Below are 25,838 nucleotides of genomic sequence, written 5' to 3' on the forward strand. Positions count from 1 at the left end.
AAGTAAAAGTAATGGCAGTCTAAGCTAAAAAGGAAATTCCTCACAACTGAGGTAGTTACTAAGTATCAGCACATTTTCCAAGTTCTCACAAGGCAGCTTAGCTATTTACAATCTATTTTTCCTCATACATAAATGGAGTCCCTTTTCAATTCCATGTCTTCTGTGATTTGTTTAAAAAAAACACTATACACACCAGCCAGAATATGCCTATTTTATTAACATCATGCTTTAATAAATAACTGGCCATTTCTAATAAAATTAAGCCTCTGTTTACAACAGCCCCCAATATTCCATTTTGACCATTCTGCAGAATTTGGTGTAAAAAGTTGAATGAAATGTAGACCCTGAGCTATCAAGTAATTATGATTCAATATAAAAATAGAGAATTACTCTTACAACTGAAGATTGAACAATAACACAAACAACCTCTTTGTGGGTTTTAGGTTCTGTGGAATTGGTTGGCATTAATGGCTGTCTAAAGCAGGAAGAGACTTGCAGAATTTTAGGCTCTCTGTGGACTTTTGGGAACTCCTTTTAAAGTGAATTGTTACATTCTCATAGTTTTATGAGCCATCATTTGGTAAGGATACAAGGAAAGGGTTCCCAAGGGGCCAAGGCAGTTGTTAGTCTTTGGCCTGGGACAACACATGTGGCCTTTGCTAGTTCACCCACGTGGCTATGGGTCACTGCTAAGATGTAGTCTTCTCAGCTTTACCTACTCCCACCCCTCCCCCCCAAAAAACAACAAATAAAAACTCTGGACACATAATTCTCCCCCAAGTGGGCTCCTTGGTCGATATGGGAAGCACACAGCTGTGAACCCCTCCAAGACCTTCGCTTTATTGGTAAGAGGGGACTGGGCAAGAAAAAGACGCCAAGACACCTTATACTCTCTTAAAACAAAAACTGGGATCCAAAAAGAAATGCAAATACACATGCACAAAAATTTGCTCGAGTGTTGACAACTATTCCCTGAGCCCAGGCTGTACCCCGATTTTGGCTAGCTCCCAGGCAGCTCCCTGTATGTGGTTGGGTTTGAAATCTGGACCACTGTAACAAGGGGGACCAAATGAGATTGTTGGTCACTTACTGCTGCCATTGGGATAGTAATTCAAAGAAGGTCAGTGTGGACATGAAAACTAGCACACAGTGGCTTGCTAACTTAAAAAAATAAAAATACACCCCCAAACCCAAGTGTGAACATGTGATAACTGGGACATCCTGAATGTCTTGTATCTATCAAGAATCTTCTTCTAAATGAATTACAACTTTAAGTGCGTTCAAGAAATGGACCTATATCTTAGCTTATGTAATTCAACTCCAACCAAAATGGTAGTCTGCAGTCTCTTCCAATCCAGCTATAAATGAAGTATGTATGACCTTCTTGGATTTATGCTTGAATACAATCTGACAAGTGGCTCAGAAGGCCACTTGTACCTTCACATACTGTCCTAACTTAATAATAATTAAAAAACCAAAATCACCTCCACTTCTCTCCACGTAAGGCAACTAAAATAACAGGGACAGATGGACATTTTACCACTTGTTGGGCTTTTTCTTTCAATAAGATAACATGATAAATAAAACCTGCTTCTGTACAGCTATTTAATATTTCAGAAGTACGTACAGTTACATGCCAAGAAAAAGGACCCTGGTTTTCTTGTAAGAAACAAGGTGAGATCATAATTGGAAAAAAAAAACCCACAAACAAAATGAGCAAAAAAACAAACAAACGTACAATAGAGTGAGTGATAAAATCACAAATGCACAACTAACTACAGTTCTGTACCTACACTGTTAGCCACATTTAACACGACTCTAGGGGAGCAGGAACCAACTTAACGCACAAGTCCCTCTTCCTCCCCCAAAACTGAGGGAAAAAAACAAAGTCAGCATTTTTTTAAACCAGTGGCCACATAGTAAAAACTGTACATTGTTGTCCATTCATTGAAAAAGCAAAGTCACTAGAATGATATAAAAGTGATAACCGGTGCGCCTTCTAACTTTTTGATGATGAACACTTTTTCTCAGAGTTTGAGAATTATCTCCACTCTCTCTGCATAACCAGGAACAAGATGCAGAAGACAGCGAGGAGGTAGGGCTGTGCCCCAGGATGGGCACCGGCACTGTCGGCTTTGTCGCTGGCACTCTTCCCGGCGTGGTCCGTGGCGTTGTACTCCAACTTCGGGACGCACCGCAGATTCTCACATCCACTTCCACTTCCTTCTCCACTGTTTTCATCACCTAGTTTTAAAAAAGTGGAATACCGCTTTCATTCCCCTTGTTTTCATGAGGAGGCATGCAAGAACAATTTGCGCTTTTAAAACTGCAAAGGCTTACTGATGTCAAAGAAGTCCACGTCGTTCCCATTGTAAGCATTCTTAATTTTATTGCTCATAACCCGCAGGGCCATGATTTGACGGAGGATCAGTATGTCCTGTTTGCTACTGTCAACCTCGACCTCTGGGTTGTCGATCTGGTTGCTTACTCCATTTCCTGTCACTGCAAACAGGTACCTGGAATGAGAAATGACCCCAGGAAGATGATTAGGAGAGCAAAGAGAATGAGATCATCAAATATATCTGCTAGACGCTAGTAAATTTCCACAGAGCACAATTAAATGGAAGCTCTTCGATTCCTAACGAACACTAATCTTTCCTTTTCCTGGGTGTGTCTTGTTTCTCCAGTTCGCCCATAACCTTTTGGAAAGCTGTCCCCACTGTGGAGGCTGGGGCGGCAAAGTAAAGTACCCTCGGAACGGTAAGTTGTCCACGTTAGTGAGTGCCTTAGGGAGGGACACAGGGCATCGACAGGTCAGAGAATGAGACCTTTTAAGAACTGGTGCTTTATGAGGCCAGGCCATTAAGCAAAGGGCCACAGACATTAAACATTTTTAAAACAATGACACTGTTGGAACAGCCCTGATACGAGAACATAACTGCCGTCAATCCTTTGACCCAGTACTCTTGGCAAGTAGCTGGGGACCTTTTCAACATTTCCACTGCAAAGCCCATCCCTGAGAACATCTAGAAGCCTTCCCTCTCGTTGCTGCCTACTGGGTGCGAACTGCTTCCCAGTGCCTCCTCTGAGGACCCAGAGAACCCCCTCTGAAGGTTACCCAGGCATCGAGGAAGGGAGAGACTGCAAATCCACTCGACAGAGCTAACCTGCTTTTGGCTTTTCCGTTCCAGCAGTCATCCTCGTTGCCGTTTCCTGCAGCCATCCTCTCATCGTTGCAAACGCTGCTCGGAAGAGAGGACCAGAACTTCTTGGCCTGTTTTAGTTTCTCCTTGACATCAGTAACCTAATTAAGAAAAAACAAAGACCTCTGTAAAACAACACAAAACTACCTATGTGAGTGCCTTTTGACCATTTCTAAAGTATCTCCAGAGTGACATGCAATTCGCTGTCAACTTTGGTTGGGAGAGAAAGACACAGATTCTATTTATACTTAGAAGTACAGAACCACTAGAATAAGTTCATAGTTGACATGCAAGCTCTGAAGGAGTTGCCTAGATCCACTGTCCATTCTACCTCCTAATTATGACCACTGTCCGAGGCCCACCAGGTTCTGTCCCCTGGAGACACACTAAGACACAGTCTCTTCTGCTAAGGCTTTTACAGTCAGAATCAAGCTCATATATTATCCACTCTGAAACATACCTGTTATGGCTCTTCTCGTGTCCTCGGGCTCTGTGTTCCCTCCTACTACTGTATTAATACTCTCCTACGCTCTGGTAGCATGTTGCTGTGCATAAAGAAATTTGCCTATATGTAGATTTTTGCTCTTCTTTCATCCTAGCATTTACTATATGAGGCCTGTCCGGAAAGTTTCCATTCTTATAATATGAAAATTACATGTTAACAATGGCTGGATACTTTCCGGACAGCCCTTGTCTATCACCTGACGTGAATAAGCCTGGAATGTCTGCTTCTCTGTCATTGCCTCCATATTGTGGCCCTTTGAGAACAAGGACCTGCCTTATTCCTCTGAGCCTCCCTATGCCTAGCACAGTGCTGGGCACATAGTAGATGCTCAGTAAATACACAGTGAAACTAAAGGAAGGCTTTGAGACAAGACTTGTCGCATCACATCCCTTGACTACGTAGGAACTTCCTGAGCTAGAAGGCGAGAGAGGCAGATTTACTGATATCCACATACAATCTGCCTGAAAAGTTACACCTGAAAGACCCAAATTCGTAAGCTTTCCAACGAAAAATTCCTTTTGAGCATGTTTTCAGTTCCTTGTAATTGAACACGGCCATTCCTGCCCAAGTGCTCACCAGTCGGTCCAAACTAGTGCCTGCCGCTGTGGTTGGGCGTTCCTCGGGGTGATGCGGTCTGAAGCGAGCATTGAAGGCAATTTCAGAGACGTCACGAGACATTCGTCCGGCTGGGGCGGGCTTGGGGGGTCCACATCCCTGGAAAACCTGCATTGGAGTAAGTGAGGTCACATGAGGGAAGCCAGGCTGCAAGCCAGAGGGCGCCTCCAGCTCTCCTTCCAGCAGCCTGCCTTCATTACCTTCTGGGATACTTGCACACTGTTATCCTGCATGTTCATGATAGCATCAGAAATCTTCACATCGATGGGATCCATGACCGATTCGATGTTGAAAGGACCCTCTAGCCTCTCTGCCACCATCAGCATGGCATCTAATCCGAGGTTTGGGGAAGAACAATACAGCATATAAAGTAAATCATCAGTTTGGCCTTGGGTAATCAGTCATTAGTTTACTATGTTACCCCATATTTCCCGTATGGGGTGGGGAGAAAGCACACATCATAATTACTTCATATTTTTCTATCTATTGCCACTACACCAAACTGTATTTAGTCATCATGTATCAGCAGCTCTCTAAAGTGTGAAATGGCCAGATGAATGCTTTGTTCGACAGCAAGGAAGCCCATCAGCAATCTTCCATCACACTGATCATCCACTCCTTCGTGCGTCAGTGGCTGTCCCTGTAAGGCTCTGAGCTGGCTCCCAGATGCCAAATCCAAGGCTGGAAGCAGAATAACATGCCAGTTCTCCCAGACACTTCCCTAGGACCTTTGCATTTCAGGTTCCATTGACAAGAGTTAAAAACATAAATCAGTTAAAATCCTGGCATACCAATTCTATTCTTTCATTTTTTAAGATAAAACCCCTCAGATCCTTGAGTACACAGTTGGAAAATGCAAATGAAAGCATTCCTGGGAATTCTAATGACTTTTCACGTAATGAAACTCTGAATGATGCAATTTTTGCATTAAGATAAACATCCCATTTCAAATATAAAGGCCTCAATTCATTCGAAACAAAGCATGTACCTCCTTTTTGTCAAGTGAAAAGACAACACAAGACACAGTGCACAAAATTCATGTGCTCACACTATGTATCTTCACTGATTAGCCTGCAAGTCACTTTCAGACTTTGAGGAATCTAGCATTTTCCAGGAAGCACCGAATCTCTTCAACAAAAGACGCTCTACTTGTTTTCTTGTCATACATGTTCATTGGGATTATGAGGTTTAATATTTTTGCCTAATACCTACTGTACAAAATTAAAAGATCTCGGAAATGAAATCCCCAAATGACAGAAAGGATGCTTCGTTAATGACAAGCAGCGGACTTGTAAGCTTGTGTTTCCCCTTTACATCGCAGTGCTTAATGAATGGCAACAGAAGTTAGACCCACATTATCCACTGCCTTCAGGTAGTGGGCTGGTCTCCACAAGACTGTGTGTTCTTCCCCAAAGAACACCCAGGCCAACTGCAGCCCCAGCTGAGCTTCCACCCGAGCTCTCTAGTGGAAAGGAGTACAGTCATCAGCCTATCAATGAAGCCAAATCTGGTCATCGGCCTTTCACGTTCAACCTAGAACAAATGCTACACAACATTAATGCATGGGGTCATTTCTCTAAACTGTTGTACAATTCTGATGTCACAGAAAACAGATAGATTTCCACGAAATTTAATTTTTTTTAAAGTAATAACAAAGTGTCAGATTGCATTGTGGTAAGTGCCAATAAAGTAATGCTTCTGACCTCTAAGTAAAGGCTGACCATTGTAGTAGAGGAGAGAAAAAATGCTTTTGATGAGGTAGCAGAAGGAGACTTTTGTAAACAAGTGGAGCACAATTTAAATGTGTTCATCATTGTCAAATCATCAGGGCTGCCACGTACAGAAAGCACATTCTTTCGTAAGCTGAGAAGAAATCGCTTGTTCCAAATAAAAATATTATGAATAGACAGATAATAAACATCCAAAATGTAGAGGTTTAAACAACAACAACAAAACCCAGCACATTTTGTAACTAAGTATTCCCCTAGCGGTGAGGAAAGGCCAGATCACTAGCGTGTTTGTGAAAGACTGAAAGGAAACGTAAACCCCAATTCTTCTGGCTGTTTGGCGTCTTTGTAAGCTCTGAGCCGGCCGGCCATACACAAGGGCCTGGGAATGGAGAGAGAAGCCGGGTCTTTGTTGGGGCCGGTGCCGTGGCGTTGTGTGTTGCACGGCTGAAGAATGTGACTGGAAGAATGTGACTGAGGAGCATTCTGCCTGCAGCCCAGAGCCAAAGCTGCCGCTCACCCCTGGGGGAAGTCATGTTGGCTCTCAATCGGCTCCCCCGTAGCAGCAGCCAACCCTGATAAGAAGCTCTCAGAGAAATCCAAAGCTGGTTGGTTTGGTGTCTTGGTTTTCTTTTGGTTGACGTGAGCCACGGGGCTGTTGTTTGTGGGATAACCCACTGGCTCCTGCCTCCTGCCAGGAACTGGCTGGTGTCCCCGCCAGCAATCCCCATGCTAAATTCCCACTGGCAGCAACATGTGACATTAATAGGGTTGGCTATGAGTCAAATGAGCGCTCACATAGCTACAGTATGTGGCAGAGAACAAGTTGCACCTTAGCATAATTTATGATTCTCTAGAAACTGACTTTTCTGGTGGGGAGGTGGGGGGGGGGTAAAGAGGTATTTGGTTTATTTCTCAAACTGAACGTTTCATATGATCAGCCCCTTATAAAACTGACTTCCAAGGTGCTTTAGCTATTTGGATCCATCCTGATAAAGGGTGACAAGACTTGGACATTTACTGAAGGGTCACATTTCATGGCAATAGGCAGATGCGGTTAAGAGAGGAAAGGGAGGGCGTGACAACAAGGTGGCAGATTTGGAAAACCCATCCTTAGTCTCTTAAAGGGTCTAGTCCAACTGCATGATTTCAGCGCTCAGGATACTGGCGTTAAGTTGCGCCCCGACCTCCCCCCAGCAACAAAGCATCCCCTTCTGAATAGGGAAAGCGATTCCTTTGCATTGGGCCGCCAATAATCAGAAACCCACATCTTCTGCCTCACGACCTGACTGAAAGAACAAAAGGCAGTTTCCTGACTTAACCCCAAGATCTGGTTTAAAGAAAGGGGGGAAAGCCCTTGACCATTCATTGACTGCAGTCATTTAAAGGGGAAAGAAAAATTCCTTGCAAAGAGAGAGGGAAAAAAAGACAAGAAAAAAAAAAAGAATTTACAGCAGAGGCATGTAAATTGGGACTGAATTCTACAACCACAGTGCAGATTAATTAAACCCTTGTGAAAAATTCATGAAAAAGCACTGGAGATTAACAATGTCTATTACTCTTGGCCGTTTATATCTGCTTATTAGAAATAAAGAATAGTATGCCCATTAAAAATGAAGTTTAGATACAATTATATGCCTCATCCCTCCAAAAAGTATCATTTAAAATAACTGGGGAAAACGGATTTAGAAATCCGATCAATTTCCACTTGGGTTCAATTTTGTTTCTTCAAAGATAACAAATGTAATTTAAAAAATACACAACAACAGCAGCAGCAACGTAAGCCCTCCTTGTTTTAGAGTAAATGATTAAAAACATTAATTAAGCAAGCCAGAGTATGGTTTTGATTTGATATGGACCTACAAACTCTTGGCAAATATGTAGAAGAATTTGTATTTTAATATAAGGATATGAAGACTTTAGTTCTAGTTTCTGCCAGACATGTTAGAATAACAGAATAGTGCGAGGGACATGGCCCTCTACCCTTCATTCTTCATATGTCTACAGAAAAGTCAGCAAAACTCCATCACTGTCACCATACCTTTGTGTGTGTGTGTGTGTGTGCTGTATGGCAAATTCTACTCCCTTGCATGGAGAAATAGTACATTATAAGGGAAAGTGAAAAGGCTCACCAACTTTCTTTAAAACCCAACTTCGCAAAAGTGAATCGCAAACTTGACATCAGGGTGTGGGCACGAGGTTGGGATTAAAGAGGAAGAGAGAGAAAGGAAAAACAGCAACTTTAGATCTGGAAATGCCCCGGGCTTGCACTTTCATGAGAAATATTTTGAAGCAAGACTTTCTCCTGTGGCTTCATTCTAGGCATGACGCGCCATTTGTGCCCGTGTGTCTTCGCTGGTCTTTTGCCTTCCCTTTCATGGGATTCTGCTTTTCTGGGTGTCGAAGATTTTTTCAGGTCTTCTAGCTTTGAGCTATTTAGGCTACAATTGTGCTGAAGTGCTTAATATTCACATCTTTTTTTTTTCTCTGTGTCAGTGTTCTCAAGAATCTGTTGGAGCCAATTTATTGATGCACTTGCAAACGGAGTTAATATGCTAATTTGCTCTCCTGCAGACTAAAAAGCATTTCCCAACTCTACTCCCCCCAACAAAAAAAAAAACAAAAAACCAACCACACCAGCAAATTGCACACATGTTCCCATAATGTGGAGAAATAAGTGAAAAATAGGTGCTTATAAAGACACTCAAATTCTGCAATTACGCAAATGTTACTGGGGGATGGGAAAAATGTAAGTTGGTTTTGGTCAGCTGTTAGTATGTGTGTGAGGTCCCATTCACACTTAGCATTAGGAGCCTCAACACTGGTCATTGTTGTTTGGGGACTAATATTTGCACCAAATAGGCATCAAGGTAGCTGATGACTGGACATTGAAATTACCCCTAATTTGTCCTTTCTTCCAAATCATAATTAACCCTCTCAGAAACTGGCCCCTTTACTAACATTGCTGTCTGGGTCCCCGTAATGGTCTCCTACATGGTAATTATCAGGGTAAAAGTCCTCTCCTTTTCACCAGAGCAGTCCAGTGTTGCTAAATCCTCTATGGAAACAGAACCCATAGAGGCCAAGGCGGGAGGATCGCTTGAGGCCAGGAGTTTGAGACCCAGCTTGGGCAATAGCCAGAACCCATCTCTATGAAACAAAACAAAGCAAAACAAAACCAGCTGGGTATGGTGGCACATGCCTCTAGTCCCAGCCACTCGCCTGTAGCCCCGGCTACTCAGGAGGCTGAGGCTGCAGTCAGCTATGATGATGTCACATCACTCTAGCCTGGGCAACAGAGTGAGACTCTGTCTCAAAAAAAATAAATAAATAATAAAAATAAAAAAGGAGCAGAGCCCCTAAATTTCTACAGTCAGACTTCACCTGATCCAAATAACATATGGGTATCTTTCCAGTTTGTAGATGATTTGGTTGCAGGGTAACAGACATAACATTTTAATAGCTACTTTCACAGCTCCATGAGGGCTGTACTATAGCATTTACATGGATACAAGCCTATGACCATAACCAAAATTAACTTGTAGGGGGAAATATCAAAAAGGCACTTTCTTATTATTAAAACTTGGTAGTCGGCCGGGCGTGGTGCCTCACGCCTGTAATCCTAGCTCTCTGGGAGGCCGAGGCAGGTGGATCCTTTGAGCTCGGGAGTTCAAGACCAGCCTGAGCAAGAGCAAGACCCCGTCTCTACTGAAAAATAGAAAGAAATTAGCTGGACAACTAAAAATATATATATAGAAAAAATTAGCTGGGCATAGTGGCACATGCCTGTAGTCCCAGCTACTTGGGAGGCTGAGGCAGGAGGATCTCTTGAGCCCAGGAGTTTGAGGTTGCTGTGAGCTAGGCTGATGCCATGGCACTCTAGCCCAGGCAACAGAGTGAGACTCTGTCTAACAAAAAAAAAAAAAAAAAAAAAAACACAAAACCACCCCACAACAAAAAAAAAATTTGGTAGTCACTTGTATCTAATGTCTTCAGAAATGGTACCATTAGTTGAAGGGAACACTGGCTTGTAGTGACTTTTTTTTTTTACTACGCTCAAAGTCTGGCAAACACGAAATAACTAACACTAAAATGAACATAAATTTCATAGCTGTCAATCCCGACATTATTTGTGGTTGCAAGTGGAGCTACCTCCAGCACCACAAATGTATTAATTGCTTGCTCACCTATGAAACTGTTCCACTCCGAATCGACATCCCCTTGGTAGGCCAAACAGCCTCTCATGACGTTTGAGCAGTAGTTGTAACATGGCTTCACAGTCACGAGACCCTGGCAATGGGAGCAGTAGATCATCTTCAACAGGGCGTCGGCACACTGGGCTGTCGGATTTACCTAATAAGTGAGAAGAAAAAAAAAAAAGCCAGTAGTGGTGGGGCTTAAATAGACACAGAAATTGCAAGTGTACAGGTTGACAGTGAAGGCTTGGCCATGAACGTAATTTAAGAATGAGCTGTGATGGATCACAAGTCGCCAGCCTGGCCTGCCTCCTGAACAGATGAATTAGATCAAGATTAGGTGAAGGGAAGGTGCTGGGAAGGAGGAGATGGAGGTGGAGATGAACATCGCATGACCTTAAACAGCCAAGGTGTATGTATCTCCCACCCCATAAACTCTCACTCTTCCTCCACCCCATTCCTTCCCAGTCTCTCACTTGCACATATAAATTGATCAATTTACTTCAGTCTTTTTACAAATAACTTTCCAGAATGGGCCGTGAGACACAGTAGTGGAGGCTACCCTCATCTGCCCACCATGTTTGCCCTGCTACGGCCTCTACCACCACTGTCTTTGCCAGACTGGAACACAAGCACATCTTCTTCTCAAACACATTGACTAAAAGGCTTCCCTTTGAACCTTAACCCTCTATTCAAGGTTTAGAACAGTATCCAGTGTGTACTCTGTTCTGTGTGTGCCAAGAGCTGAGCAGAAGGCAAAATTAATGTCTTCTACAGGGCAGAATATGAGTAACTTTAAAGGAGGCTTGGGAGCAGTAAAGCATGGAGCGCTCGTGGAACACCTGCTGGAAGAGGTGGGCCTTCAGTTAAATGTTGAAGAAAGGGGTTGGATTTAAGTGATCCAATGAAGGGGGAGCATCCCAAGTAGGGACAACGAAATGAACAAAAGCTGTGAAAACTGTAATGGGCATATCATGGCAGCTCAGAATGGGGTTGGCGGATTGTGGGAAACAAGGTTGGATACAGAGAGGTGTGTGTTGGGCCAGAATTTAGAGGGGCTTGCACACCAGGCAGAAACTGAGACACCATATGGCAGGCCACAGGGGGCCACTAGAAGTTCCTGAGGAAGGGGAGCAGCAAGGATAGAAGCAATGTCAAAGTCAGATTGGGCTGGCTGTCCTCTGCAGAGAAATGGGACTCGGTTTCAGCTGGCTAGTTCTAAAAGGTGGAAGTATCTGGGGCATAGACGAGCTGATTCCATCCTGTCACTCATTTCCATCAAGGCTTAGAAAGGATCACGGCTAGGCATCACATGCTGGCAGCTAACTAAAGCTCCTGTCTTCTCATTCTCTCTGTCCCACCCTCCTCTTTCAGAGTCAACATCAGGATTAGTGCACTCCTCTCTATCAGTACCAACCAGTTCTGCAAACACATACTTCTGGAAGCAGACACCACTGCAGGGAAAAGATGCCGGGATGCAGGGCAGCCCGGCAGTGCCCGTCACCTGCTCTGAAGTGTTCCTTTGGATACCACTTATCAACAGTGCCCTTAGGAACAGGGGATTAGTACTGTCAGGAGAAAAACTTCACACTGCCAGGCTCCTATCTGATATATGCGCACTCCCCGCCCCACACCCCTCAAACAGAATTCTAGCCTAAAAGGGGGGAAAACATGCAACAACAAATGGTAACTGTATACACTGAAATCACCGTTCCCTACAAAGAATTAGGATGTTTCCACAGTTTTAACCAGTCCCAAATGTTTTCCTAGGCACTAAGTTAGTCCTTTAAACTATGTATTAACGCACAGTAAAATCTTGGCTAACCAATATCCTGGGGGAATGGTCCTTCTGGACAGCTAGATTTTCTGGATAGCGTAAAGTCAGATTGTTAGGACTTTAATACTTGTCCACCTTTCATTTCACAGATGAGCAAACAGGACTGGAGGGGGGAGGTGCCCCAAGAATCCCAGGATCACAGAAGACTTAGAATTGGAAGGGGCCTTAGAGATCACTGAGTGCTGCTTTCACATTTAAGAGATAAGAAAACTGAAGCCAAAGAGATTAAGCAACTTGCTGACAGTCACCTCGTGACATTTGATTCCAGTACTGCACCTTATCAAACATTTGTGACAAAAAGATTTCCCAGATGTATCACGTTTCCCTGCCTTTTTAAACAGACGATAGGAAACTCTAAACTTAGGCATCTGTTATTTTCTTCTTTATTTTTAGTTGGGTTTCACAATGATGAGACTGCTAAATGGCTGGATTTTAGAGAGGTAAAGAGTTACGCAAATGACTGAAAAACCACAGAACAGCCACGTGGCATTTGTTGAATATTTTGCTTAAGAGGAGACAATGCCCTAGTAATAAGAAATATAGAAAGCTAAAGTGTCAGCAAATAGTTATTGAGCACCTACTATGTGCCACGGATTATTCTGGAATGTGTTTGGGTTTAGGTAACAAGGCAAGTAAGAATTTCTGTTAGAATGAGAAATTTGTTCTACAAAACACAAAGAAATTCCAAGGTGGTAGGGGCCTTTGGGAAATGAGCAAAATTGTAAACCCAAGATAGTTGTATTCAAAAAAAAATTTTTTTCAAAAGAGTCCTTTCTCATTCTTTTTTTGAATAGCTCTAGGAAGTAGTTCATAGTATTCTTAGCTCAACTGCAAGTCAAATCATTTATGCAGGAGACCTCGTAGTGCCCTCCCCTAAAACAGGCTGATGGAAGATCAAGTTTTAAAAAGAGAACAAACTAAATGACACAGTGGAGTTTTAGTAAAGGAAAATTATGAAGCTGGGTTTGGCATAGCTTTTCCATTTCATTCTTTGGCTAAGTACTAGCTCATGCTCTGCACATGATTTATTGTGTAATTACTAAAAATGATCGCAAGGAACCCGGCTATAACATGCTACAGAAACACTAAATAATACCAGAACTGAAAAGAGAGATGAGGAAGTTATATAAGAAAACTGGGGGCCGGGTGCAGTGGCTCACGCCTGTAATCCTAGCACTCTGGGAGGCCGAGGCGGGTGGATCGCTCGAGGTCAGGAGTTCAAGACCAGCCTGAGCAAGAGCGAGACCCTGTCTCTACTAAAAATAGAAAGAAATTATATGGACAGCTAAAAAATATATATATAGAAAAATTAGCCGGGCATGGTGGTGCATGCCTGTAGTCCCAGCTACCAGGGAGGCTGTGAGGCAGAAGGATCGCTTGAGCCCAGGAGTTTGAGGTTGCTGTGAGCTAGGCTGATGCCATGGCACTCACTCTAGCCAGGGCAACAAAGCGACACTCTGTCTACAAAAAAAAAAAAAAAAAGAAAAAAAAAAAAGAAAAAAAAACTGGGATGAGAAAGGACATATGAGATACCAAAAGTTAGAGAAAATCTATCTTTTGTCTCATAACCACTAATCAGACCACCATGCAATATTTTACATGAAGGGATTTCAGAACCTGAAAAGCAGATCTGTTAGAGTGGGATAAGGCCCTACTATAAAAGGGAAGGGTTTTAAAACAGTTGTGAGACCTAAAGAAACAGGAGTCTCCTGCAACCCCTCATCCCCCTAGAGGAAGCATCAATAATGCTAGCACTCCCCAGGACTTGGTGCCCCACCCTTGCCTACCTGACCAAACTCAGAATGGTGGATCCAGAGTGCCACGAGTAAACAAGATGGCTGCCTCTCTTGTGGGATCTTCAAGATGTCTTAGTAGGTTGGTGAAAGAGGTAAAGGTGTGCCACGACCACAGGGTAGAAAAAGCAACACAGTATATGGTACAGGTTGAGTGGCCCTATTTGAATGCTTGGGACCACGAGTGTTTTAGATTTTGGGTATTTTTCAGATTTGGGAATATTTGCATTATACTCACCAGTTGAGCATCCCTAATCCAAACATCTGAAATGTTCCAATGAGCATTTCCTTTGAGTATCGTTCTGGACCTCAAAAAAGCTTCAGACTTTGGATTTTTGGATTTGGGATGTTCAACCTGCACTTCAATTTAAGTTCTCTCATGGAGTTTCTGGTGAAACTCCAAGATGTCCTTGACTGAGTGGTGGCTCCTGCTGTCACATGGTGATATACCAGGCACTGCCGGGTGCTCCTTCACAAGCTCTCAATGGTCTCCATACTACCAGGGGCAAACCTTTCGCCCTTAAGCAAATCTAACAGTGGACTAAGTCATACTGTGTTACGAGGCTTTCTTCATTTTGAATAGAAATTCAAGTTCATCTACATTCTACTCCCTGGTAACCCTTGAAATCAATTACTTCTTTTGAGTACCCCAAAACTTATTTACTCAAGTAGATTTACTCCAGAAGACTCAAGAACAAGTGGTAGATCATGCCACATAGGCATTAACAAAAAGAGTAACTATACTCCAAGGTCTTCCTTCAATCCTCAGTTATGTATTTATTCTTGATGCCATGACATGCCCCTTAAAATGATTTGATTGTTACTTTGGGCACAGCTCTTGACTAACGCTTGATACGATTTTCTTTATTTAGAAGGGTTGGTTGAGCCCAGATGTCAATGACTTCCAGAATCCCTGGGACTGGGGGTTATGACTGCTTTTTATAAAAGTCACATTTTTAAGACGTCTCTTAGTGATTTAATAGTAATTTCTCAAAATCATATGAAGGAACAGGAAAAGGGAAACTGTACACTCCCTTCTCCCTTTGAACAAAAAGAATGGTTTAATTGTCTCAGAGAGAAAATGTTTATTTAGCTTTTATAGTTTCATGGTCCTGAGGGTCTTGATGTCAAGATGCAAGAGAAAAATATTCTGTCCTATTACAGACTTACAACTGATGGCTTCTATTGGATTTTCCTGATTTATGAGTACTTGGTATGTGCCAGGCTCTGTTCTAAGAACTTTATACGTATTAATTCATTTAAGCTCAACGTAGTCATACAGGGCAAGTCTCATCATCTCATTTCACAAACGAGGGAGTGGAGACTCAAAGAGATTAAGGGACTCACACAAGGTTTTCCAATAAATGACAGAGGCAAGATTTGAGCCCAGGCAGTTTGGTTCCAGACATGTGTACTTGACTTCCTTGATGTGTATCGAAATGGCTTCTTTATAGAAAGCTTGAGGGAAGCACAAGGGTCTGATCCTTTCTCTATAGCTCCTAAATCTAGTACAGCATCTCCACACACAGTGTACACTCAGCTATGGGGCTGGATGTTTGCTAGTGACAATTTGCAGTTATCAAAGTTTACTGACCAAATGAATCAATTTTTATGTTGGAGGGTAATTTAGGATGCAGTTGTTCTACATAGGTGAGATGACATTGCTTAATAAAACAATAGTGACTTACTGAGCTTGTGCTATTGTCTTATTTTTTTGGGGGGGGTGATAGAAAGGGAACATCGTCTGATATTAACTCAAATATCAAAATCAATCTGAGTTATTGACCCATAATGACAAATACCTGATACTCAATTTCCAAGCCTTGTAAAATCCTTCAAGACTGACCAAGGTCTTTCTAAATGTTAAGGTAACTTTTAGGAGGTGCCTAAAAGTTTAAGATTTTAGGAGCCAGTCTATGTTTCGTGGTAAAAGTCAGCAGGGAGAAGACTCCTCATTTCCTTTTTAACTTATTAAGACTAAAATACTCATTCCTGCCTTCCTTGGGATATACATCTATCATGACATCTGCATGCCATATCTGCTATAAAAGGCCTTTACAGAAAAGTCGTCTTTTCTGTGAAGACTCTTTTAATATAAATTGAGACTTTCTACCAAATAACCTGCATTTTCCAAACACCACATTAAAAACTACTGCAAGCAGCCCGAAAACAGAAAAATGCTGGAGCAGAACTCTTCACGCAGCCTGGATTTCATTTCAGTAATTCAGAACGAGCCACATTACACAGTGATGGCAGTCAACATGCTGCACTGAAGTTAGAAACACATTTCCTTTTAGTTTATTCCAGCTCCTAACATACATTCATTGTAGCATTTTTTTTTATAGCCAATAGTACCAAACAAACAGGAAAGGTCTAGATTCTATCTGTTTCTTGGTAACATAAGTACCCAATAAAAATAACAGAACTATTTCCCAAAATTGTGGTAAGAGAGATAGGGAACCCACACTTGCCATGGAATGTGATGAGTTTATTCAATAATTTCCTAACTAGTTTTTACTTCAATGCATGCACACAAAGAAAGGAGGTTGAGAAGTTCCTGACTATTTCTCTGATAATTTAAAAAGCATAACAAAATATATAGAATAAACTAGGATTCATTTGGGAATATTTATGGACACGCTGCAGATAAAATAGAAGCTGCATAAATATTTGAAAGTATGTCTTGTCTTTGTTTTAATGATTAGATTCAGTTATGGCCTATAAGTCAAAGCATCATTCTATTAAATGCCCTGAAGAGGGCTCTATTTTTGTTTTGAGAGTATGTGATTTCAATTTATTCAACTACTGACACCTGCTACACTCCTACCATCTCCATCCCCACCCCCACCATAGCTTGAGTCAATCCCACTTTCTTCTTCTTTGTAAATCTAGTCTTTAAGAATGTCAGTGAAAAAGAATATTATGGGTTGAATAAATGTCTACACTTTGCTTAAAAGCTTTGAGTATTGATCATTTTTAAACGTACGTTTAGAATGATTTTGGGAAATGGCATAATGACTTGTTTAGTGCTCTTGTAGGTGTCACAGTATTGCGAATAGACTGAAATGAACAGGGAGCAATGGAAATTGTTTTCAAGGCAGGACAGTCATTTAGACACTGCAATGGTAAAGTACTGATTTCTAATTATAGCCCCTGTAGTTTGGGGTGGGGTGTAGACATAGTCCCATTATGTCAGTGTTAATTGAAACCATGAAAATGCAACTCTCTTTGGCACAGGAGCTATTAATTTTCATGGTGCATGTAACCACTTGTGCATTTCTGAAAGACCACAACAGACTTCACCCTTCCAGGCAAAACTGCAGCTATAAGCAGGTAAATAAGAAATGTATCACGAACCATGACAAGTAAAGATGGAATAAGTAATACATGTGTAGCACGAGGGTATTCTTGAACCATCTGTTAGTAATTAAGGGGGCTTTTGTGAAGTTTGAATTGTAAAGCTCAACGGAGTGAACTGAAATCACTGGATGTCTGGTCCCGGCAAAACTGAAAGTAAGGCAAGTATACTTCAACTACGAGGTGCCTCTCTCTTGAAGCAAGCCAAGCTTGCTGGTGCTAATGGCCTTTCAAAGGGTTAGTGATAACCAAATCATTGCTCAACTTGTAACTGCAACCCTTTTGTTGCAAAAGTAAACTAAAAAAGCAAGATATCCACTCGTAAAGAGAAAGTGGGGAAGTCTCTGAGTTAAGCATGCAATCAGTAGCCCCAAGACCAGGATGCTTTTCATATTTGACTTTAAAGACCTCTTTGTAGATGAAGGTGGCTCTGTTTAATTAGGAAATATGTGCCCCACTTGGAAAGGTCTCTTTGCAGGCCCAAGGTGATTTATTTTGTTGGGCACCAAAAGAAGGAATGTTCATTTCTTGGATTGCTCCAGTTCCACCTGCAAATGATGCTTGGGCAGGAGTTAGCAGGGAAGGGAACCCATATATATGAGAAAACATTACCTGGGTACCCAAACTGGTAGAGAATCTTATTTATAAATTAATCAAATGGATTTTTCAACATACTCAATTTGAAATGTTTTTGGTAGTCATATTTTTTGTCTTCCTCATACCGCTATATGTTAAATTCTTTTTTTTTTTTTTTTTTTTTGAGATAGAGTGTCACTCTGTTGCCCGGGCTAGAGTGCCATGGTGTCAGCCAAGCTCACAGCAACCTCAAACTCCTGAGCTCAAGCAGTCCTCCTGCCTCAGCCTCCCGAGTAGCTGGGACTACAGGCATGCGCCACCATGCCCAGCTAATTTTTCTATATATATTTTTAGCTGTCCATATAATTTCTTTCTATTTTTTTAGTAGAGACGGGGTCTTGCTCTTGCTCAGGCTGGTCCAAACTCCTGAGCTCAAACGATCCACCCGCCTCAGCCTCCCAGAGTGCTAGGATTATAGGCGTGAGCCACCTCGCCTGGCCTTTAAATTCTTTTTAACTGGTAGTCATTCTATAAAACTTAATGTAATAAATATTTTCTCAAGTATGCAAGTGTACTTTGCATGCTTCTCTGCAGAAACATTCCATAAATTATAGATTTTTTACATAATTGTTTCAGCACATTTAGAAACTGATTTGATGCCTAAGTGTCATGTTATTATGTAATTTAGGTAACATAACTCAACTTAGTTGAAGGGTTTGATTTCAAGTCAGTCCTTAACCAGTAGTGAAGCAAAAACATAATTTTTAAAAATTTCCAATTACAAACATACTTACAGCCTACATAAAAGTTTATTTTTAACTGAACAACTGGCAAGTAATGTTTACTCTATGTATATTAAGCCACATAGCTTGTAGTGATTATATTCTCATGAAACTATGCAAATATCTCTGCAAATTTGCAAAAAATCTTTGCAAATATGCAAAAAAATTTCCAATGACAAACATACAGCCTACATACAACTTCATTTTTAACTGAACAACTGGCAAGTAATGTTTACTCTATGTATATTAAGCCACATAGCTTGTAGTGATTATATTCTCATGAAACTATGCAAATATCTCTGCAAATTTGCAAAAAATCTTTGCAAATATGCAAAAAAATTTCCAATGACAAACATACAGCCTACATACAACTTCATTTTTAACTGAACAACTGGCAAGTAATGTTTACTCTATGTATATTAAGCCACATAGCTTGTAGTGATTATATTCTCATGAAACTATGCAAATATCTCTTGGGCAGACATGAGAGTACAATGAATGAACAATAGAGATCAATCCTAAAAAAAGTATCTTTAAGGTTCTCTTTAGAAAGTAACTTTCTCAAAGAACTTAACAATACTAAGGTAGACAGGAAATCTCTTTCTTGCTTAAGCAGAATTCATACCTTTTAAAACATCAGAAAGTGATGCAACAGAGTATGTGACCCAATGTGAAATAATCACAACCACTTTCTATTTCATGTTAGGTCACATACTCTTTATTGCATACGTAAAGGTATCTGAATCTTAAATATCAAATCCAAGTTTATTGATTTCCCGCAGTTAATTCTGGGAACCATGTCCAGAAGAATGCACCACAGGAAAGCCACAACTTCTTATTCTCCCTATCCTGGGAAATGGGGTGATATGAACAAAGGGATGTCTCTTCTAGCCCCCAATCTTTTAGCCTGCAATGAACCACCTCTGAACCTCTTTCTTGTTTTGGCCACCTCCCCCCACCCCAGGTTGGTAGGTTCCAGAATCTCAGCTCCCTATGGTGGCTCCAACCTTGCAAGGTGAGGCTGAGATTAACAGCAAGACAGGCTTGCATCACCTGCCTGGTCCTCCTTCTCCAAGAATTAACACTGGAACTCAAAGGAAAGGGGGAGGATTAATGTAAAGAAAGCACTTTTCAAACACTAGGCAGAGGGTCCTCCACTCTTTGCCTTTCTGTACCCGCACGTGCACAGGTACACGCAGACATTCAAACCCCACAGTGGTGCCTTTCTGACTTTTCAGCTGAGGATGAACCCAAGGAGGGCAAGTGTGTTAGGTGAACTACAGTGTAAATAACTTTGATCTGGATTAACTATGTATTGTTTTAGGGACTCTGACATACATATCTCCAAGATTACTAGTGGTTGCTGGGGTTGGCAGAAGTTCAGGTATCAGAGTATTCCTTTCATTATAACAATCATCTTCCTACTTACCCTCACTCTACCTTCATGTACCCCAACACATATCTGCAATTTATAATGAAAATATCAGGAGGAGAAGGAGTGAACAAAAACATACTAGAAAGAATTGTTTCCTGCCAGTTTATGGCCTGGTCATGAGCGAGAGAGCAAACATTATCATAATGAATGCAAACAATCAACTAATCCTTATGAGCACCGAATTCTAACAGGAAAAATCCTATGCACACCTATTTTTCATAACGCACCCTTCCTTAGAGTCTTTATCTTTACTCTGGTGAATGTAAGTTTCCTCTCTAACTAGCATAACTGTGTACGCTGGTTGGCCCAGGACAGTCAAGGTTGCTTATTAATGGTTAGTGACACCTGCTGGCTGTGTATAATCATTAATAAGCATGTCCTCGTTTAGACAATAAGTGTCCCGGTTGGTACAATAAATTAGACGGTCACCCTAACTATAAATGAACTCTCTGATAGGCAATCAGGTGGCCATTTTAGTGTTTGCAGTGCTGTCCCATTTGTATGTTGACCATGCCCAGTCCTCTACACGACCAAACGGTCTAAGCAGAAGCTGCTGTCATGCATGCAGGCTTTTTAGCAATGGCCTACAACTTGGCTTTTCCTTTGAGGGCCTAAAGGTAACAGCACTAAGATCAGTCTTGGAAAGAGAACTTTGCCCAAGTATATTCTGTTTCTTCCCTGGTGTCGAGTCATGGAAGGGTAGAGGTGGAAGGCCCTTCAAGAAGTTTTCAGTTTTAATTTGGGGGAAGGGAGTGGGTGGTGAAGAACAGTAGAACCTTTTCCCCTTGAAATCTTGTTTAAGACCCCACTGCATAAAATCAAGGAAAGCAAAGCTTCCCTGGTGGAACCAGGAGGTAAAGGGCCAGATGCACAGTCTTACCCACCAGAAGACTTCCTTCTCCCCTGCCCCTCGTCAAGGAGGCCCCTGAAGTAGCCCCTAAGCTGGTTTCAAGGAACATAGCCTGAAAAATACTGATTAAGTCCAATTCCCTTAATTTACAAATGAGGAGACTGAGGTTTGTTTCTTCCGCTCCAGGTCACATATTACAATTTCTTTTTCTATACTGGTAAGCCTATAAACACAGTCAAAAGTCAAAAGCAGTGTGGTCCACATTAATTGTCATAGAAAGCTCTGTCTTCTAAACAGCTCTGAGTAGACCTTATAACAAGGAAACATTTGTTCATGGGTATTAAATGCTTTCCCAGACTGTTAACTAGGCTCAAACATAGTCACTCAAAACAATCAAATGTGGATGGAACCTGTGTGTTCATATTTCTTTCTTTAGAGAGGAAGTAAAATGAGAACTAAAAAGAGTGTGGTGGTATTATACCCACTTTTAAAATTAAGATCCCAGAGTGAAAACACATCCCACTTCTGAGAATAGCTACCAAAGAAACCAGTAAAAAGAATAATAATGATATATGACGATGTTCATCATAGTATCGTTTAGTAACTCTGAAATGTACACGTATAAGGACAAAGAATGGGAGAGAAGAGGCAAGAGAGAAGCAAAAGACTTACTGAGCCAATGGAATTCTGATGATTCATTTTTCTACCTTTCCCACGTTTTCTTTTACAATGAAACAGAAAAAACCAAAAACACAGAATACAAATAGTGCTTACCCCTGAGACTTTGCTCACTACATCTCTTGCAACCGCTAAGCCTTGAACAAAAGTACGGGCTGCTACAAATGCACGAGTAACCTGCAGCTTCAGTTTCCGAGGGACATCTCCAAAGGGCTTCAGCTGCTCGGTATATTTGCTCACACACTCCAGATACTCATCTGTAAAGGAGTACTGGGAGTTCACCAGGCGGAACATCCGCTCCAGCAGGTGAGCCCAGAAGTCATTGAGCATTTCTTCCAGGTTCACGTTGCCCGCCATGTAGTAGCGCTTCAACTCTACGAAGAGATCTTTAAATAGCTCAGAATTTTCCATGTATAAATGGCCATATGTCTTCACAAACATATCATTCAGGGATTTCTCTGCATTTTCAAGTAGTTCTTTGAAGAATTCTAAGAAAGAAAAATGAAAGAAAGGGTTTTAGTAATTAAATAACGTGCTGCTTTTCGGGTAAATCCAAAAACTAAAGAAAGTGACAACTACATTGGAAAACATGCCTGTATATAGGATTAATTTCTCTTGGGGAATTTGGCATCTTAGATAATGTGTCAATGAAAGGAAACCTATAGCCCAAAGTCACTTATATAGGTATCTAAGTCTGAGAAAGGGGAGAAAATGAATTTTTAAACCAACAACTTCTCAGGAATCAGTACAACACACACACATTCTCTCTCCCTCCCTCTCACTGTATCATTAGGTGAATAAAGAAGAACTAGACAAAAATGGGCACGTGAAGTCTAAAACATGAGGTTTCTTAGAACTTTTTAGTGCAAGAATGTAAGTCCAAGTTAATCATGCCCCCTAATTGTAACCTAAGACAAGGACAGGTATTTTCAAAAGTTGCTATTTTACTTGGGCATGATTTTTTTCTTTTGTTGTTGTTGTAAATTTAATTAAACGTATTCTCTTTGTTTGTTTATTTCATTTCATTTCAGCGTATTTCTTTTCTCCTTTTTACTTATCTACACGACATGCGTGATAACTACCTAGAAAATGACTGAAGCCAAGAAACATAATGAAACACCACTAGAAGCAAGCACGTAAGTTTTTTGAAAATAAATTCCTGGGTTTTCCCTGTGACATTAACACAAATTGGGGGTATCCAAGTTGACCTTAGGTTCATAAAGGATTCATACAGTAACACCATAAGACTCTTTTTAGCGTCCCTTCTCTGTGTGTATCTGTGTGTGTGTGTATGTGAGAGAGAGAGAGAGAGAGAGAGAATATGCATAATGGACTCATCCATAAATGTGGCGTATTTTTAAGACAACATGGAAAAATAACTGAAAAATACGAATGAGAATACCTTGTCATTTCAGACTTACTTTTTGGCCACCACGCAGCCACAGCCAAAGTGTGAAAGATTTTAATCTCTTAAGTACAAATGAAAATTAGTTTTCTCCTGAAGCTTTTCTCAGGAACTTCAATGAAAAGAGGAGCTAACAGTGTATCTGTAACATTAATCATTCTTAAAGAATCTCTTGCCTAGTACAAAAATAAACACCTCATGATATCATGTTTATAAGCAGGAAATATAATAAATACCAAAGCAAAATATAAGGACCACATCAAATAAGAAACTGCCTCTATGTAAATATGGAACAGAAAAGAAAATATGATGCCTGCTTCAAAGCCAGAACATTGGCGAGCTTATCAAAACGCAATAGTGCTACAAAACCATTCTCTTCTCGTGTTGGGTGGGCAAATCAGAGGCTGACAATTAATTCCAAATAGTTTTTCAAAACCTAGACTGAGTAAACTGAAGCCTTTTGGAGGGAGATGGCTGTTTGTGGCTTTCCTTACATGCCAAGAGTTTCTATACCTATCTATACCTATGCCTCTCGGCCTCTAACTTGTCACTATGTGGTTCCTTGAGGCTTAGGGCTAAAATCCATAGTCCTGCCTGGTTCCAGCTTTTCAAACACTGTGTGTGTGTGTGTGTCTGTGTGTGTATGTGTGTGTGTGTGTGTGTGTTTGTTTCTCTTCTCCTTTTATCTACGTGTTCTTCCTGCTACTGCTTGCCTTTTATTTACTGGGCTTTCTTCAGAGAAAGAAAGGGAAATAGATTCCCTCTGCAGAGTAAATGAACAGGCAGGTCAACTCATCCCCATTACAAGGGCATAGCCTGGCATTTTTACCGAAGTTCTCTCCCTGAAAGAGAGAGGGCAAAAAAGGCACAAAGAGCTAGGGGAACAACATGAGAAGCACTCAAATCAGCTACCTTGGCCTTTTATTCTCCCCTAAATCCTCTGAGTGGTTCTCAAAGTGCCAGCCAGGACCAGCATGTATTAGCATCACCTGGGCACTGGTTAGACATGCAAATTCTCCATCCTACCCCAGACTTACAGAATCAAACCCCCCCGGGGAATGGCCCAGCCATCTGTGATTCTGCTGCACCCTAAAGTTTGGCAACAACTATTCTATAGCTGCTGAAACTTCTCCCATTTCACCTGTCAGTAGCAATCAGCAACAGGTCAGGGGCTGTGTGAGTGGGAAGCAGTCAGGGTAAGCATTAATGTTTTAATTAGGGAAAAATGTCTTTCCAATGAATTGCCTTTTTGAAAAAATGTGCTGTGTTCCTAGGAGTGATTTTTTTATTATGTCTTGGGGACACATTTTCTTGTGTGGAACCTTCTCAACTAAGTGTTAACATAGATAATTAAGTGCATGCAGCACTGTTCCAGAATTTAAAGTTGAGAAGGGACCTTAGATGTCATCTGGTCCACATCCCATACCATGCTTGAATCACTAGCATCCTTGCTAAGTTGTGCTTGCTGGTTGAGGGCATAAAAGAAGCAAACATGGGTTGTGGTATTACACGAGCAGTGTGTGGCACACATTCAGGATCATACACTAAAAAATAAAGCCTGGTCATCATGAGAACAACAGGAAAGGCTTGTGCCAATCCAGTGCTATTAATATTTCATGACCTAAAAGAGAACATTCTAACAGCAACCACAGGTCCTTCCCTATATTGGATTTTTATCATATTACTCATAAAACTGGATGTTGAGAATTATTTGACTTGTACTTTAGTACTCATTTAAGAAGTAATCTTCATTCCTCATTTACTTACATTTTTAATGAATGTCACCTACAGTCATGTTGGTTTTTGGGGGGTGGGTAGAATGGCATGTCAAGCTTAGTTTTAATTTAAAACTTCTAAAACTGTCAAGGTTCATCCTTTAAGCCTCAAAGTATTGCAGGTCAAACAAATGCTAAGACGCTGAACATTTCGTGGAAAAAGTAAATTCTCTTAGAGTTCCTCATCCAGGTTAAGAGCTTATGGGTTGATATAGCTATATATGTTAATAACATAGCTACTTCGGAGTACAAGAGGAATGATCTAATGGAGAGAAGACTGATTTGAAGCTTACATGTCCCCTGTCCAACACCATAATGGACCTTACTTTGGTTCCCAGGCCTCAAATCCTGTCTAGGAAAGTTTGTGTATGTGTGTGTGTTAATTTGTATTTTAAGAACTTAGTGTGGTGCTATATACATACTAAATCCTAATTCATTTAATCATTCAGAGAATGTATTTTCTTTTCTTCACATTTTAAAAGACTCTTTAATGTGACCATATAAGTTGCAAATATAAAGACCATTTGAGTGGGCATGTGGTTAATAAATGCTTGAGAAATTCTATAAAATTGATATAACAAGTTAAAACCTCACAATTTAATTTCTCCAAATGGCTATGCAATTTGACAAGTGTGTACTGAGTGGCTATACTGAGCTCAAATCAAAGCACACAGTGTTTTTACCATGCATCTTAACCTTCTTCCTGCCCAATCAGACAGTAATGAAAATTTCTAGAAAGACAAATTTCCCCCATCTAATTCACCTTTACTATACACCGCTACTCTCCACACATGGTTTTATGAGTGTACCAGAGATTTAAAAAACATCTATAAAGTTCTTAATCCTTCATTTCATATAGCAACTTCCTAAATATTCATCTATTTAATCTATGGGAGTCAACAGAACAAAAATTGAGGGATCCAAAAGACCAAACTAATTTCTCTCTAGACTAATTCTTACTGACCCTGTTAAATGGGACTATTCTACCTACGCTTTTTGCCTCAAAGGGACCTCAATAGGGATGGCAGACATAATTTAAGTTCTAAAATCCATACAAACTAGGTACAATACCAACCGAAGAAGAATAATCTGCTATTAGGAAAA

General features: G+C 41.0%; 1 protein-coding gene across 1 annotated transcript in view; it reads right to left on the reverse strand.

Annotated features, from left to right (window-relative positions):
* Positions 1-1,489: 1,489 nt before the first annotated feature.
* Positions 1,490-25,838, reverse strand: part of LOC138377795 (glypican-4-like) — a 33,870-nt gene continuing 9,521 nt past the window's right edge. The window contains exons 2-8 of the mRNA XM_069462788.1: positions 21,651-22,042; positions 10,238-10,403; positions 4,524-4,654; positions 4,285-4,431; positions 3,168-3,304; positions 2,341-2,516; positions 1,490-2,244 (exon numbers count right to left, since the gene is read on the reverse strand). Coding sequence (XP_069318889.1) covers positions 2,042-2,244; positions 2,341-2,516; positions 3,168-3,304; positions 4,285-4,431; positions 4,524-4,654; positions 10,238-10,403; positions 21,651-22,042 — 1,352 coding nt within the window. The 3' untranslated portion in view covers positions 1,490-2,041. The remainder of the gene's footprint in view (positions 2,245-2,340; positions 2,517-3,167; positions 3,305-4,284; positions 4,432-4,523; positions 4,655-10,237; positions 10,404-21,650; positions 22,043-25,838) is intronic.

This window comes from Eulemur rufifrons, chromosome 30 (genome assembly GCF_041146395.1).
Source record: "Eulemur rufifrons isolate Redbay chromosome 30, OSU_ERuf_1, whole genome shotgun sequence".
Classification (NCBI taxonomy): Eukaryota; Metazoa; Chordata; class Mammalia; order Primates; family Lemuridae; genus Eulemur; species Eulemur rufifrons.